This window comes from Anoplophora glabripennis, unplaced genomic scaffold (genome assembly GCF_000390285.2).
Source record: "Anoplophora glabripennis isolate ALB-LARVAE unplaced genomic scaffold, Agla_2.0 scaffold44, whole genome shotgun sequence".
NCBI classification, from domain to species: Eukaryota; Metazoa; Arthropoda; class Insecta; order Coleoptera; family Cerambycidae; genus Anoplophora; species Anoplophora glabripennis.
In genome coordinates, this window is record NW_019416229.1 from 21,311 (window position 1) to 40,640 (window position 19,330).

The 19,330-nt window shown below is 31.3% G+C and overlaps 1 protein-coding gene across 1 annotated transcript in view; it reads left to right on the top strand.

Annotated features, from left to right (window-relative positions):
- The window catches only part of LOC108917698, a 76,567-nt gene that overhangs the window by 12,782 nt on the left and 44,455 nt on the right, over positions 1–19,330 (top strand). Inside the window, exon 2 of the mRNA XM_018724435.1 lies at positions 16,187–16,249. Coding sequence (XP_018579951.1) covers positions 16,187–16,249 — 63 coding nt within the window. The remainder of the gene's footprint in view (positions 1–16,186; positions 16,250–19,330) is intronic.

The window sequence follows — 19,330 nt, forward strand, 5'->3', positions numbered from 1 at the left end:
CCCGGTCCTCGGAGTTCACCCATTTAGATTTCTTTTTGTAGGAAAGTTTGTGACATCGACCAACTGCGACATCGTACTGCAGAAGCTTGTAATACCATTCGAGAGGACGTGGTAAAGTTGCAACGCGTACGAGCGAATTGGATACGTTGCGCTGAAGCTTGTGTGCAAGCAAATGGTGGGTACATCGAAAATCAGCAGTCAAAAAAATCAGTTCTCAAAAGGTGGCTCCTTGCAATGTTGAGGTAAGTTAGATTTTAAAATTACATATTTACTCAACAAAAATTCGTGTATTTACCTCATTTTGACATAAAACATGTGGCAAAAATATTTGACATTAGTTCATTAACACCCTGAATAAAATAATGAGTTTCTTGATACCTGGTATTTAAAATAGAAGATACTTGCCCTCACAGATTAAGAAAAGACATAGATATATAATTTATACCTATGTGGCTTGAAGCCAAAATAGTTCATGGGAGGGGTGAGGAAGTTGTGTTAACATTCCCTCATGGGCAGTGGCGTATCATTTTATAGGGGCTGATTGCAAGTAAAATAAGAAGTTTAATAATTATAATTGTAAATTTTATTTTCCGCAGATAAACTAGTAATACGGGAAAATATGGTGCCATTAATAGGTATGCTAAGAAAGCCTGTTTTATTTCTTAAGGTATCTATGAGATTATTTAACTTTTCTTCAACCTATTTTATTACTTATGAACTTCACAGTCCCCTACATTTACTTCTTCCTGGAATACGGTGGAGATGATCTACTGACACAATTTTACTCTCATTTATATACAAAAGGAATGATACATTTCATCATACTCATAAGCTGTTAATGAATATGATTTTCACGAGTTAACAAAACAAAGTCATTCAATTCCATTTGGGTAGGTATACCCAAGTTTTAATTTTAATAGCTGTATGACACGGTGTAAAATTTGGTATCAATTCTTACATAGAACTTATAAAATTTGTATATAGGAAAATAAAAGATTGACCATATTTTAAAATTATAATTCATTTTATAGAGTCGGTCCATTAACCCTTCCTATCACAAACACATATGTGTGAATTTATATAGAATTACATGTAGATTTTTACATTGCGTATTACGTCTATATTACTGGAATTAAAGTTTGTCCCTAATAAAGCTGTTAATTGGTTTATTTTTTAGGTTGTCCCTATCGAATGAATGTTATGAATGAAAAAAGACAACCATATTACTTAAATAGAAATTTATTGATTATGAAATAAAATATTTTTTGTTAAATTATGCCTTATCCTATTATTACAAAAGTGGTCAGAACATACATATGTATATATTATAGATATAAGGCTTTTTTCGCGACTGAATATTGGTGAATATCTGACATGTACTTACTATTTCTATCTCTTTTGATCTTAATTGTCGTATGGTAGTTTAAATCTCTTCTTTCACTCATACTACACATACTACAACGTACGACTTCACTCGCGAAAAAAGCCTATTGTTTCTGTATATGGAATTCCTAACCTTTTAAATCACTGTCTTCTAATTAGAAGATTTTTCGGAAATCTGTAACATATAAAAAAATCGATTAAATATTTTACTCCTTTGTTTATCTGATTTACTAATGCTTTTTGGCACCTAAATTTTGTCAAAGCGAAATGTTTATATTTAACCCCAACAGCTTGTTTTATTGTTACGTCTATGATTATTGTTACTTACTTATGGAACGATCGTTGATTTTCTTTCATTTGGTACATATTGCAAATATAGCACTTCTTCGGCATTGTTCAACACTTTTCACTGGAAAAAATCTTACTAACAAGCACGAAATCATTAAAAACGCAAAAACATTAGATTACACTACGAAACACAACAATGGCGAACTTAATTTTTCTGGCAAATGTCGAAATGTGAGCGTAAAAGTGGCGCGAAACTTAAATGAACCAATCACAACACAAGAAATACTAAATATAAACATGAATCATTTGAGATTCAAACAAATACCCTGAATTATTTATCTATGTCTTTTCTTGATCTGTGCTTGCCCTGATGGGCAGGAAAACGTTACTGAAATTTGGTTTGTTTTGAGACAATATTACTTTCACCTGTATCCACATTTTTAATAAAAAATTCATTATTTTCTGGATAAAAGAAAATTTTGCAATTTTTTTTATACAATCGTCTGTTTAAAATTTGTAAAAATTGAAGATAAAAAGCGGATGCGATATTTTTAAAGAAACTGAATCTTTACTGAATTAATTATGTCGGCAAAAATAGTAAAAATTCAAGTTTCGTGGAAATGTATATTATGACCTTCTCTGCTTAGCAAGGGAATCTAGTATTGTACGTAGGACTAACTATGGTGTAACCGCATTTATAAACATAAATAAAAATTAATTTCGATTTACTATAGAAAGAGAAGAAAGGTTGCATTTTTCATTCGTTCGTTAAAGTTACGACAATCAATTTTGATACTTTTAAAACTTCTAGCATACCTAATAGAACAAGGAACACTAGTTTCAAACCGAGTTTGCGAGTGTCTCGACTGCCTAGACTTTGTGTAACAACTAAATAGGCACGTTGATTACATTTTACGCTAACGCAGGTTACTTTGTTCCATTTTCTCCTATTATTGATCGCGTATCGTAGATCGCCCACCTAATAGCTCACCGTTTGCTCGATATCATTCTGAATCAATTTGTTTGTCGTGTTGCAATCAAAATGCGGATAGCAGTCGCCGCGACACGGGTGGTATTTGGTGTGGAAATCGTTTAATAATGGAATTAGACATTCAGCGGATCAAAACAGTGTTAAAAAATTACGGAACAAGGCATTGCGTGTCGGTCCCGCCTAGCCCTCGGGCGGGGTGCGCAGAATTCTACGCCTTTGCTTTACGACTGACGGATCTGCAACTTTCTAGCACTAGCTTTGATACTGAGCTGAAAGACTTTTAAAGTCTGACGGTAGAAAAAGAGTCGGCGATTGTTCATAGCGTACTTAGATAAGTTTTGAATAAAGTATTACGAATAATAATTTTAAAATGACAACTCTTTCCAGCAAATGAAATTAAATAAAATGATTTTAGACGTTTCATAAAGAAACATTTTATTTATTTCAAAGTAGAAATCTCAGGTCATCTAATTTTGTTTGTTTACCAAAATACACGCCTTGTACTGGGATAAAACTTAAAACACTTTTTTTTCTAAAAATGAAATTAGGTATTAAATGTACATATTTATAAAATTTCCAGTGATAGTACCTTTCAGGAGCTCTGCCAGTGGCACTGGTTGACAACTTTATATAGCGATTTAGTGAATTTTTTTCTTTAATTAATTATATCGCCCAAATTTATTCAATCTATGTCAAACATCTTTACAAATTCCATCTCTTATCATCACTTTTAGAAAAAAACGTGATATTGTTTTTAAAACTTTTACACTTTATATAGAAAACCCGTGATTTTACACTATTGGGTCATTAAGGCTATTTATACAGGGTGATTCAGAACTTTTCCAAAAAAAAATTTTTGGACGTATAGGGGACTCTTACAAATACAATTTTGTAAAGAAAAAATCAAAAAAGGCAGTTTGAAAATGATTTAAAAATACACTTCTGCACGGCACTGGAAACTGGTCCACTGTAAAACCTGACTTCGCACAACGCAACCGGCATGGCGGCAAAATGTGATAAAAAGGGACAAAAACTTTCGCAAGGAAAGAAATAAATAGAATTTTATAGCACCTATTTTATATCAGCAAATTGAACTGCTTTTGCCGCTATTATTATTATTAATTAATTAAAATTAATTTGTGGTTTTAAATAATAAAATAATTTGACATAGGATCCGTCTTACTCAGTTTCTACGAACTAACACAAATGTTGCCTTCCTTAACCATAACACAAATGCTTCACCATAATACAAAATGTTGTCTTGCTTCACCATAAATTAAAACGATATCCATCAACTCAGAGTTACTATACAAGCAAGCCATTTTTGAAACTAACTACTGAAAAACTATTGTAAACACTATACACAGGTAAATACTAACGCAACGATGATTGTAAAATCGGATTTCAGTATTCGGAGTCGCTGAGGCCACGTGGCTCTCCACGCGTATTGCGAATGACGGTTGTCGAGCTATGTAATGGTTGAATGTACTGCAACTTCAAGAATTTTTTTCTCGGAATCTATAAGGATTTTACAATTTTTTTTTAAGATATTGACTCCAATTCTCATGCCGCATCTATTCCCATTTTTTTTAGATAACTTGTGAATCATCCTGTATAATATTCTCGGAAGAAGACCATTATATTTCAACCATATTTTAAAATTATAATTCATTTTATAGAGTCGGTCCATTAACCCTTCCTATCACAAACACATATGTGTGAATTTATATAGAATTACATGTAGATTTTTACATTGCGTATTACGTCTATATTACTGGAATTAAAGTTTGTCCCTAATAAAGCTGTTAATTGGTTTATTTTTTAGGTTGTCCCTATCGAATGAATGTTATGAATGAAAAAAGACAACCATATTACTCAAATAGAAATTTATTGATTATGAAATAAAATATTTTTTGTTAAATTATGCCTTATCCTATTATTACAAAAGTGGTCAGAACATACATACATATGTAATGTAATATTGGTGAATATCTGACATGTACTTACTATTTCTATCTCTTTTGATCTTAATTGTCATATGGTAGTTTAAATCTCTTCTTTCACTCATACTACACATACTACAACGTACGACTTCACTCGTGAAAAAAGCCTATTGTTTCTGTATATGGAATTCCTAACCTTTTAAACCACTGGCTTCTAATTAGAAGATTTTTCGGAAATCTGTAACATATAAAAAAATCGATTAAATATTTTACTCCTTTGTTTATCTGATTTACTAATGCTTTTTGGCACTTAAATTTTGTCAAAGTGAAATGTTTAAAATTAACCCCAACAGCTTGTTTTATTGTTACGTCTATGATTATTGTTACTTACTTATGGAACGATCGTTGATTTTCTTTCATTTGGTACATATTGCAAATATAGCACTTCTTCGGCATTGTTCAACACTTTTCACTGGAAAAAATCTTACTAACAAGCACGAAATCATTAAAAACGCAAAAACATTAGATTACACTACGAAACACAACAATGGCGAACTCAATTTTTCTGGCAATTGTCAAAATGTGAGCGTAAAAGTGGCGCGAAACTTAAATGAACCAATCACAACACAAGAAATACTAAATATAAACATGAATCATTTGAGATTCAAACAAATACCCTGAATTATTTATCTATGTCTTTTCTTGATCTGTGCTTGCCCTGATGGGCAGGAAAACGTTACTGAAATTTGGTTTGTTTTGAGACAATATTACTTTCACCTGTATCCACATTTTTAATAAAAAATTCATTATTTTCTGGATAAAAGAAAATTTTGCAATTTTTTTTATACAATCGTCTGTTTAAAATTTGTAAAAATTGAAGATAAAAAGCGGATGCGATATTTTTAAAGAAACTGAATCTTTACTGAATTAATTATGTCGGCAAAAATAGTAAAAATTCAAGTTTCGTGGAAATGTATATTATGACCTTCTCTGCTTAGCAAGGGAATCTAGTATTGTACGTAGGACTAACTATGGTGTAACCGCATTTATAAACATAAATAAAAATTAATTTCGATTTACTATAGAAAGAGAAGAAAGGTTGCATTTTTCATTCGTTCGTTAAAGTTACGACAATCAATTTTGATACTTTTAAAACTTCTAGCATACCTAATAGAACAAGGAACACTAGTTTCAAACCGAGTTTGCGAGTGTCTCGACTGCCTAGACTTTGTGTAACAACTAAATAGGCACGTTGATTACATTTTACGCTAACGCAGGTTACTTTGTTCCATTTTCTCCTATTATTGATCGCGTATCGTAGATCGCCCACCTAATAGCTCACCGTTTGCTCGATATCATTCTGAATCAATTTGTTTGTCGTGTTGCAATCAAAATGCGGATAGCAGTCGCCGCGACACGGGTGGTATTTGGTGTGGAAATCGTTTAATAATGGAATTAGACATTCAGCGGATCAAAACAGTGTTAAAAAATTACGGAACAAGGCATTGCGTGTCGGTCCCGCCTAGCCCTCGGGCGGGGTGCGCAGAATTCTACGCCTTTGCTTTACGACTGACGGATCTGCAACTTTCTAGCACTAGCTTTGATACTGAGCTGAAAGACTTTTAAAGTCTGACGGTAGAAAAAGAGTCGGCGATTGTTCATAGCGTACTTAGATAAGTTTTGAATAAAGTATTACGAATAATAATTTTAAAATGACAACTCTTTCCAGCAAATGAAATTAAATAAAATGATTTTAGACGTTTCATAAAGAAACATTTTATTTATTTCAAAGTAGAAATCTCAGGTCATCTAATTTTGTTTGTTTACCAAAATACACGCCTTGTACTGGGATAAAACTTAAAACACTTTTTTTTCTAAAAATGAAATTAGGTATTAAATGTACATATTTATAAAATTTCCAGTGATAGTACCTTTCAGGAGCTCTGCCAGTGGCACTGGTTGACAACTTTATATAGCGATTTAGTGAATTTTTTTCTTTAATTAATTATATCGCCCAAATTTATTCAATCTATGTCAAACATCTTTACAAATTCCATCTCTTATCATCACTTTTAGAAAAAAACGTGATATTGTTTTTAAAACTTTTACACTTTATATAGAAAACCCGTGATTTTACACTATTGGGTCATTAAGGCTATTTATACAGGGTGATTCAGAACTTTTCCAAAAAAAAATTTTTGGACGTATAGGGGACTCTTACAAATACAATTTTGTAAAGAAAAAATCAAAAAAGGCAGTTTGAAAATGATTTAAAAATACACTTCTGCACGGCACTGGAAACTGGTCCACTGTAAAACCTGACTTCGCACAACGCAACCGGCATGGCGGCAAAATGTGATAAAAAGGGACAAAAACTTTCGCAAGGAAAGAAATAAATAGAATTTTATAGCACCTATTTTATATCAGCAAATTGAACTGCTTTTGCCGCTATTATTATTATTAATTAATTAAAATTAATTTGTGGTTTTAAATAATAAAATAATTTGACATAGGATCCGTCTTACTCAGTTTCTACGAACTAACACAAATGTTGCCTTCCTTAACCATAACACAAATGCTTCACCATAATACAAAATGTTGTCTTGCTTCACCATAAATTAAAACGATATCCATCAACTCAGAGTTACTTTACAAGCAAGCCATTTTTGAAAATAACTACTGAAAAACTATTGTAAACACTATACACAGGTAAATACTAACGCAACGATGATTGTAAAATCGGATTTCAGTATTCGGAGTCGCTGAGGCCACGTGGCTCTCCACGAGTATTGCGAATGACGGTTGTCGAGCTATGTAATGGTTGAATGTACTACAACTTCAAGAATTTTTTTCTCGGAATCTATAAGGATTTTACAATTTTTTTTTAAGATATTGACTCCAATTCTCATGCCGCATCTATTCCCAATTTTTTTAGATAACTTGTGAATCATCCTGTATAATATTCTCGGAAGAAGACCATTATATTTCAAGAAATGCCATTTTTCAGGAGAGCCATTTAAAGTTTTCAAAATGAATTTTGTTAAAATACACATACGTACATAGTAGGCTATTTCTAAAGTATAATAACCAAGAGGAACAAAGCCATGTTTAGATTCTTCCAACGTCTTGAAAATCCACCCCTTTTCATTCCCTCTTCACAGTTGTCATAGTTTTTCCCAAAAAAGACTCATATATCTTTTGAAGATAATTTTTGTTAGAACAGGAGCTTTGATGAAAAACTCTTTTGATTTAAAGAATTTTTATTGTCAAAATTACTGCAAAGTATGTGTTCCATGAAAACATAATTACATTTTAACTTTCTTTCAAAAACAAGCAAAATTGACATCTCGAAATCACTTTTTAAAGTCTCTTCCCAGTGGGTATAATAATATTGCAACTTTGCGTTCTTAAAAATTATTACTAGACTAGTGTTAGAACTTTGGTAAGTAACTATCTTTCTCATAACTTGCGGTAGGGGAAGGGAGATGTCATAGTTCCAAGTAGAGCGCTCTGACGCCTTGAATGACAGTTGAAACAGTCTTCCACATAATTATCTAAAAATTTTCAAATTACTATGTAGATAGAATTGAAAAATGACGATATAATAACCTTCCGATCTTCATATAGACTTCGAAATTGCTTATTTTTTAATACTTAAGTTCGTTGCTGACGGAAACTTCAGGCAGGCTCCAGGAGTTTTTGAAGCGCCTTGAAGATACTTTTTGGAAAAAATTATCAGTTTGAACAAATTTTCAATATAATTTTTTGTTTTGGACTATAGCCAAAAAAACTCAATTTTCTTATTTTAGATCACTTCATCCACTAGCGTACTTCATTTTAGTAACCCTAACAGTTTTCGATTTAGATCCGTTTTTTTCGTTCGTAGTTAACGCCTAACTTTAACTAATACTTTATTCTCTTATACGGTGTAAGAAGTTTAACTGCCATTACTTCAGCATGTGATAGAGTAATCATAAATGATCAAAATGAATTTTGTTAAAATACACATACGTACATAGTAGGCTATTTCTAAAGTATAATAACCAAGAGGAACAAAGCCATGTTTAGATTCTTCCAACGTCTTGAAAATCCATCCCTTTTCATTCCCTCTTCACAGTTGTCATAGTTTCTCCCAAAAAAGACTCATATACCTTTTGAAGATAATTTTTGTTAGAACAGGAGCTTTGATGAAAAACTCTTTTGATTTAAAGAATTTTTATTGTCAAAATTACTGCAAAGTATGTGTTCCATGAAAACATAATTACATTTTAACTTTCTTTCAAAAACAAGCAAAATTGACATCTCGAAATCACTTTTTAAAGTCTCTTCCCAGTGGGTATAATAATATTGCAACTTTGCGTTCTTAAAAATTATTACTAGACTAGTGTTAGAACTTTGGTAAGTAACTATCTTTCTCATAACTTGAGGTAGGGGAAGGGAGATGTCATAGTTCCAAGTAGAGCGCTCTGACGCCTTGAATGACAGTTGAAACAGTCTTCCACATAATTATCTAAAAATTTTCAAATTACTATGTAGATAGAATTGAAAAATGACGATATAATAACCTTCCGATCTTCATATAGACTTCGAAATTGCTTATTTTTTAATACTTAAGTTCGTTGCTGACGGAAACTTCAGGCAGGCTCCAGGAGTTTTTGAAGCGCCTTGAAGATACTTTTTGGAAAAAATTATCAGTTTGAACAAATTTTCAATATAATTTTTTGTTTTGGACTATAGCCAAAAAAACTCAATTTTCTTATTTTAGATCACTTCATCCACTAGCGTACTTCATTTTAGTAACCCTAACAGTTTTCGATTTAGATCCGTTTTTTTCGTTCGTAGTTAACGCCTAACTTTAAATAATACTTTATTCTCTTATACGGTGTAAGAAGTTTAACTGCCATTACTTCAGCATGTGATAGAGTAATCATAAATGAACAAAAAGTTGTACATTATAGGGGTGTAAGATTAACAGTTTTCAAAATACAGCGAATATTAATATTTCATCACAACATGACAACAGCGCTACACAGCTGATGTACACACGGCAGACTTGTCCTACGGAAAAAATGTAAACAGCTATTATTGTGAAACATTTAGTAAATTTCAAGACAATGGTCTTCCAGTTTTTAAAATAAATAAAATGTATCGATTTTGTATTACTTACCAAGATAGTGTTGTGCTTAAATTTTAGCTCGAATTTTAGTAATTATGAATCTCTTGAAACAGGAACTTAACTTTTAATCAAATTACGTATTTGAAAAATATGTAATTAAAGTACCCAAATATTCACGTCGTCCAAATAATCATACGTATTAAACGCACAAGTACAAAACAAACTACAACATGCTTAAAATGTCCTCCACAATTTTCGAAGCACGCACGGCACCTTCGAATCCAATTTTCGCGCACTCGCTAGAAAACACCCCAAGAAAAGGAAATGATGGTACGCAAAAAACATTTCAACACGGTCGAATCCAGATACCAACTGAATTGCGTATTGGTGGATGCTGGACACCTCGTGTTAATAAACATCCGCGCCGTTGTTACATTGCTCGATATGAATTTTAACGAACTTTAAATTTATTACAACGTTAATTATTTTTTAAAATTAAGCATAAAGAATTTCAAAAAAGTGATAAACATTGTATTTTATGGTATTCTATGCACGCAGTTATGTCAATATTCCTTAATTAATCGAACTTTTGTACATCAAGTTGGAGATTTTGATAATTTTTTTCTCGGAAATGGTTGAGTTGACCCACGTAAAATAAAGTTTGTTTTGTTTATTTTAATGTATTTTATCATCTGTTAAAATTAAGGCAGTCAAACTTCTCACACTCTGTATTTTAGTCAAGAAGCAACAATTTTCTTCAAATATTAAGATGTTACAAAATTCTGTATTTATAAATCCATGTTAAATATATACTTTCTTACTTATATCAGAAAGTAAAAATTTGTCATCGACTATTTATGAATTTGTTTATATCCATAGCCGGCTGTGTAGAATAAAGGCATATTTTTTGTCACGGCCATTATAGCAATTTTCATACACTATTTCATAATTCTCTCCACCAAATATCGAAGCACAAGCTACCACGTAACTCGTATCCGCAGAATATGTAGCCTTCCGCGATATTTATGCAGTATAGATGCCAGCTGCGAAATTAGTACTTAAGCGGTACTAGAAACCAAGAGTAACAGCCGTATTTCATCGATTTTATGGTACCAGTAACTTCAGGAATAACACTTCTCAGTTAATCATTTAATGGACGATACTTTTTTCTTTAATAAAATCTATTTAAAACATCCCATTGAGGGTTTATGACCCATTGCATTAATATACAATGGGTTTACATTTACGACGGGCTTTTTATCGGAGTGAAATAAGAAGGCATTATACCGAGCGTTCATTTTATGACGCTGTATTCAGAAGATTCTTGCGAGTTTCACTCGATCTCTCGTAACTTTTGCGCGACCGGAACACAATGGTCACGTAATTACGGTTTGGAATAAATTAATCATGTTTGTTTACATTTACAAATTTTTTGCAGAAAACACTGTATTCAAGGTGTTTAATTACAGCCGTCTAGAAGTATTCAGCAGAACGGAAATGCAAATAATAAACGAAAGGAAAAATAGTTATACTTTAAACTTATTGATGATTACAGATTTAAAAATTAGTGTGTGGAAGTGTTATAGTCTTTCCGATCTCAATTAAAGAACCAAGAGGTTGGCAGTACCTACCAGGTTCGGTCCCTGACACAACAACTCTTCATTGAAATATTTGAAAAACTTGTTCTCATATTTATTTAGCCATACTCATATACAGGTCTCGTCGCCCAGTTGAAGAATGAGTGCGCGGGCAAACGCGACACAAACACAGCCGCACTGGGTGACGTGGCCATAAATTCAGTTATCAACAATGTCCTAGCAGTGCAGTGCAGCAATGCGGAATTTGGTGTGGTTCAGGGGTTCAGGTAATTTTAATTTATTGTAGGCCCCTTCTATATTAATCATTCATATTACAATTGCGAAAGGGAGAAATAAGAGGGATATTTTGTTTACTAATATTATTACAACATGGCATTTTGAAGACCTTTGAGGACATAAATAATTAAATATGTTGTTGGTCAAATGAACATATAGGTACCTAATAGAAATTTTCTATACATTATATACAAATTGTTATAATAAACGAATTAAATTTTATTGCTAGGCGTTTTTATACATGTACAACTGACTTCGAAAAGACTATACAAGTACATTTCGATGTTTTACCGAAAAAAAAATATAAAAAATTGATGCAATTACTGTAACTTAAATGGATATTTTGATTAACTACAATTTGTATCACATATTATTATCGATACGTTTATTATTTAAAATATTCTATTTAACTTTACTACTCTTTTGTTAAACGTATTCACTTTCCGTTTTGCTATAGGATACATCAAGTTATGTTAAATAAGTACCAACAAAATCTCAAAATTTTTGTAAGATTTTCTACGAACATTTCTTTATGTTGTAGTTACACGTTACTGTTGAAAATTTTTAAAATAGTTCTGTAAATCTTTATAAATTGTGTTGGTGTGCTGAAAAAAAAAAATATATTACATAAAATACATTAAATAAACAAAGCATATAGTATAGAAAGAAAATAGTGCAATGTTGTAATAAAACACAAACTGTGATCTAGTCCAATTAACAAACGAATTTGGAAAACGCCATTAAAGATTATTACTACTTTTTGTTATCGTATCAAATATATAATTAAAATTTTGCAGCTAACAAATGCCAGCAAATCAAGCAAGCAAATTTGAAATCTGAAAATTTTCTATAAACTATTTTAAATAAAAACACATGGTGGTAAAATATAAATATACTAGTTTCTACATAGAAGTACATATAATTCACTACAAATATTTGACTGTAAGAAAAGTAAAACATTTTTTTTTAAGAATTATTTGAAAATGCTTTTTACACATTTTCCCATAAAATGAAGAATCGGAATAATATAATAATTTTTACAAGGCATTTTTTTTGTTTTGGAAACTTGCAGTGGGTTCGTCTTGTAAATTTGTGTTGAGCTATTAACAGTAGCTGCTCCTGACTTCCATTCAGGGAGGGTAGAAAAATTTAAGTACAAAGTATTGGAAAAAAAATCAAATATAATTACGTAGTTTTATTTTAAGTACCATTAAAATACAGGGAAAATATACTCAACATTATTTTTTATAGTGAGTCCATTCTTCTGCTTTAGTCCGAAATAAACTTTTCAATAGACCTTAGTGAAATATGTTTTTGTAAATATTTTCACAATATAAGTATACTACATAGAGATAGATGTTAAATTGTATAATTCAATAGAACAATTTTGACTGCAATACAAGTAAAATATTTTTTTGAAGAATTTCGTGAATATGCTTTTTATACAGTTTCCCATAAAATGGGACTTCCATATCAGGGAGTGCAGAAAAATTTCAGTACAAAGTATTGGAAAAAAATCTAATATAATTACGTAGTTTTATTTTATTGAAATGTAGGGAAAATATACTCAATATTATTTGTTGTAGTGAGTCCATTCTTCTGCATTAGTCCGAAATAAACTTTTCAATTGCTTACTTTTTCATTAAAGTTTGGTATTTTTCGCACCATTGATATTTTCAATAGTTAGCATTACATGTGCTACAATCAATTTAAACTTTTACAAATTAAAAAAAAACATACACAAGAAAGAACATGTAAGTACCAAAATAGCTAAAATATGATTTATTTACTGTTTGACTAAACAGAGCTCAAACTGCATAGAAAATATGCGCTACTCCCACTCCACCCTTCACAGCTGCGCGACTGTAACCATGACCACCGCTGTAAACACTTTACATATGTAGAGACGAGTACGAGGAGCTCACGTATTCAGAATTTTGCAAACCAACTGCACATTACAAATTTAACATTTGCTTTTTAATGTGTTTCATAAGGCTAATTTATTTAAGTATGTAAATAACATTGTAAACTAAATTTTAAAATAAATTTTTTTACAATGAAAAATTCTAAGGAGCCCCTCCGCACCAGCCGCCAGTGGTTATTAAGCAAATTAATAGAAACAAACTGTATCTCATTACTTTACAATACAGTGACTCACTGTATTGTACACTTCTGATATATCGTTTCAAATTTTGAACAACATCTCAACTATTTCGAGATCTGTCCAGTTGGACCTTAGCAAGTTAGATTCGTCGTTGAAGACAAGTAGACGATTTCTGATAAACCATCAAAAATAGTGGGAGAACCGACTACACCAACAATTTTAAAGTCACATCCACCTCAAAAATAGTTACGTTTCGCTATAGCTACAGGCTACAAAATGCCTTGAACCGTCCCTGTACGGTATAGAGAACAATGATAATCCTACAGACAAGGCGCCAGAGCTAAATATTTTCACCTCATATGATAATAGCTGTAGGACTTGAATTAATTTGAATTATTAAATTCTAGTTGGCTAGGATTCTTTACAGCATTCATTGACAAACAAAACTATGCACGTTTTTTCATTTGTTTTGTTTCAGATACTTAAAATTCATAAAGAACAATATGATGCAGTGCAGAATTTTAGACACGAAATCTCACGTTTGACACTCCACTGGTCGGGCAGTGTAAACTCACGCCAGCCCGTATACTGGAGCTCGTTTATTGGGTTTTGCATATAAATGAACGTCGAAAACAAATAAAATTAACGCCGCATAAGAGCATGGCAGTTCGTAGTAATTTATAATAATAATCTGTCAGGACACGATACCGGCCACACCTCAGAACTGTAGGAAATTCTATCTTCCTATCGCTAATAAGGAGAGGAAAAAGTTAAGTGGAGATACAGCTAATGAAGCAACATACTCAACTAAAATGTGATAAACAACGCTTTCCTATTTTAGTTAGCGGCGGAATTCTTCATTTCGCAAATGGTCTTGTCCGTTTCGACTCGTTAATCATTAAAATAATAGTCCGTGGATACTGTTTTCGTAAAAATACGAAAATAATAATAAAATGCAAAGTTAAGGAAATGTGGTAGTACAACAAAAGTTATAAAACATTCTACAAAATTATAATGCCCTAAAGGAGATTCTAACCATTTCAAAATTACGGATATTGTACAAAATGTTGGGTAGGCTGTTTGAAGCGGCGAATTAATTAATAAATTGCTATTATTTATTAGAGGGCGCCACTTGCGGCGCGTCTTTAAAATGTCATAACTTTTTTGCTCCTCAGTATATCTGCCTCTATTTTCATTTTCCTAATTTTCTACGTAAAAATTTTCGAGATATTCACCTTTAAAGTTTCCAACAGTTGTAACAGAAAACTGATCACTTTTATTATACTTAAATTGTTGATTATTTATTTTTTGCTGTTATTTATTTTTTAATTATGTTTTCTTTCTTTCATGTCCGAATTTGAGTTTAATGATTCAAACAATCTAAAAAAAATGTAGTTTCATAATACTCTTCTCTTCACTCTCAATTACTCTCTTTTTTTTTAAGTTTTTAAGTTTGAAAACTTCTTTTACCATTTTTTTTTCAAAGCTACCTTGGAAAAGTATACATACTTTCCTATACCAAATGATTTGAATTCGTTGCATTGGAAACCATAATGGTGAATATCTCGAAAGTATATCTTTTTACACAGAAAAGATAGGAAATGAAAAAAATGTCAGAGGCAGATCTACCGTGTGGAAAAAAGTTATGACATTTTAAAAACATGTAATGTGTCGCATGTGGCACTCTCTAACAAGTAACAGCAAGATTATAATCGATGATGATCGATGGTGATGATCAATGGTGACGATCGATGGTGATGATCAATGTGATGATGATGATCTATGATATTAATCGATGATGATCGATAATGATGATCAATGATGATGATCGATGATGATACTTAGCTTTCCAGACTTTGATGGAAAGAAAAAAAATTAATTGTAAACAATTTTGCAATAGAAGGGTGGTACTGCAACATTTAAATACGTTGTGTCATTTGGGAGCAAAATCGATTTAAAAATCATGATACATGCCATCCAAATACGTATTCTAAATCATTTGAAAGATGACAAGTCATGAAAAACTAGAATAAACATCGATTATTTAGAATATGATGTGAAACTTGATTGAATTTACCTTCACCATATGTCACAGTAGAATAAGTTTCGATATTAGTGCTACTATTGCGTAACGAAAAAAAAATTATAATAGTTCACTACAGTGGTAAGTAAACCTGTAAAACAAGAGATGAAGACAGCAGTGTTTGACAAACGTAATAACTAAATTACGTTTTCCATTCTCTAATTACAAATAAATAATTAAATACTACCAAATAGAACGATAATGAATAATTAATTGCCAACGCATATTATGTTGTAAATTTTTAGGGACACAGTATAGATGTGCCGCTTGATTCATATTTGAAATGTTTTGCAATAATTGAGGTATAAATCATTTGTTAATTCGGAAGTTGAATAAAAAAAGTAAAAGTATAAACATGAATAATACAATTCCAGCAACAACTGTTAGAATTTTTTTTTTTTCAGGCCACCATACCACCGACTATCATTCAACCAAGAATGGCGCAACTGGAAACTTTAGAGGCCAAAGTAAGTTTACTAAAAATTTTCTAAATCTATAAACACAACTATTTTCATGATGACTATTTGAAGTCCAAGGATATGTTTATCAAGAGATTAAACTATTGTTTAATTAGCATACAAAATGATTTAAAAGACATATGCCCATAGTTCGTGGGAGATTGCTCATCCAAATATAAAACAAATGATTCCTATTGACGTGAGTTAATTTTTGAGATACAGGGTGTAGTTATTTTATTTTTCGCATTTTTACGAAATATTAGCGAAACGATTTGGTAATAGACGTTTTTAGTATTGACGTCACATACGCCAAATAATAGGCAACACCAAAGTGCACATTGTCATAAAGAATTTTTCAATATTTTTACTAGATCGATTTTCGACCTTATGTACTTTGGACATAAGTGTTTCTTTGTCATGACCTTAAATATTGCGATATTCTGGCAATATTAGAAATATTTAAGAAGTTTCAAACCCCAGGTGACAAACTAATAGAATTATAGAATTTATATATTTAAAATAGAACAATATTGACTTTTATAGTAATTAAAAAATTAAAATTATATCAATGTTACTGAGCATGCGCATTAAAGATAATTTCATGTAAGCGAAGTAGCCTCGCAACAGGATATCATTCAAGAAAAGTTTGGTTGTGGTTAAGAGTACGTCTATAATAAACCACTCGATAAACAAAAAATAGATAAACACACTGACACAGTATAGTAGAATACTTAGTAGAACTAGAAAATGCCAAGATTAAACAAAACAAGAGAAAATACGTTAATGATTACAACGATAACATAACAACAGCTCACCTGCGTATGAGGCTATTCTTTCCGAGCATGAGCGTTGGGAATAAAACGGATAATGTTAAATTTTTACTTTATTTAAATTTAAGAATATTCTTTTATATCGTTGTAAGTTTTAAACACAATAGTGCATCTATTTTACGAAACACGTGTTGTTCTTAAATACTTCGAAATCCTTGTAAAAATAACGTCATTTGAAGTTGTTCATTTTTATAGTATCTATGTAGATAGTACACGAGGGTCAGTTTCGGTCTGTACAATTTCAACTATGACAATTTGTTGCGGGTTGCCTAAATATGTGACGTCACACTAAAAGAGTTTAAAGTTAGATTGGGAAAAGTATTTAAAATAATACATTTTTATTATTAAAAAAATGTAGATAGTTTGACAAATACAACCTAACACTGACCAAACAATTTTGTAAAAAATAAACCATTAAATATGTAATAAAAGTCGTCGCAAAGATGATAAACGTAAAATTATGTAGGATATTTAAACGTTGTTGTTTTTCTTAATAGTTAAAATGAGTTTGAAAATTATTTATTATTTAAATTCATTTAAGCAGAATCACAGAAGATAGTAAAATTAGCCTCCATTACCTAAATTTCATTCAAATTATTCAAATTGCTTGTGTTACAGAAGAAAAACAGGAAAAATTAAAAACGCTAGAAATAACACAATGGACCCATGTTGATAGAAATTTTTGAACTTTTTTTTTAAGATGGGGAATCTCCCTGCGTAACTACTTTTTGAAACACCTTATACAAACAAGTAGGAAATACGCATTTTGTTCTAATATAATTATTTCTCTAAGTCACGTAACCTTTAATTCTAGATTGCTATATGGAATCTGATAATCAAATGCACACCTAACCTCGTGTATCAGTCAAAAGGTTGAAATTTATTTTTGCGTAATCAAAAATATCTCACATGGAAAAAGTGAATAATTCTTCACAACGACATAATACAGAAGCTACCAGGTATTTTAAACTTATTTCAGCTTCTTGCAGAAGTAAAGCAGAAAGTACATGACTGCTTCTTACTTTTGGCAAATGTAGGTAATTTGTCAAATTAAATATTTTCAAGGTTTTGCCAATCAGGTTTACCAAAAGAGAGAACTGTCCGAAAAGAAGCTACCATGTACTATAACTTAACTGAAGCTTGAAAGAATCGTTTGGAATTGATCAATTAGGTTTTCCATAAAAAAAAAGAATTTGACTAAAAGATATACTTTAACCTTAACTTAAATTTATAACGTCAACAACTTGACGAGTCTTTATAGCACAATTTTTTAATTTTTTTCTTTTCAGTCTGGAAATAATACCAAATTTAATGAAAAGAATCACAAAAATACTACAAACAATTACAGCCAATATTTTAAATTTATAAATAGACTAACCTAACTCACGTGACTCTAAACTGTTTCATCTCACTTTATATCACGATTTCTTACCCTTTCTGTCTTTACATTCCATCCAGCGCCTACCAAATCTATGGTGTTGCCCATAGGGCATTAGATAGAAACCAGTTATGTAAAATATTCACTCTTTTCTGCCACCCAATGAATACCCTCTATAAAACTACAATACAAACCAACAAGTCCCATTTAAATTAGATCTGTAACTGCAGGGGAAGTTTCACATAAATTTTAACCGTAGAGGATGACTATCAAAATATTATTTTGAAAGTAAAATTTATGCGGTTGAAATTACTCGTTTATGAACTATTTGACACTTTTTTTTATTAAATTTTGAGCCAACCGGTTGCACTACGTTTCGTCGGCTCGTATCCGCCTTCAGCTTAAACCTTTCAAATGCACACTCAGTAGGTACTCTATTTAAATGTACCTATTAAAATTGTCAATTTCTGAGGATGGGGAATCGAAAATAAGATTTAATGGTTAAAGCAATGAAATTTATGGCTTAATTTGATTAGAGACACTTAAGACTCAAGAGGAAGTGGCCATAAAAGAACAACCAACAACCGTAATTCTTCGGTAAATCAAATTTAATACCATACAAAACGCACATTAAATCGCAACTTAACCACTTCATAATTTATCTGTGAACCCATTGTTCGCGAAAATTGGTTTCGGACTGATACTACACAATAACGTGATACAAATTAAATTGAACAATGGGATTAGGGGACTTACAATAGGATTTTCAGGGGTCATAGGTCAGAAAAGTGCTAGGTATATTCTTTTCCCCTTGTTCGTTTCTAGTACATTTCCATGACAATGGAAGTGTTACGGCTACAAAAAGGGCTCTGTAATAAAACA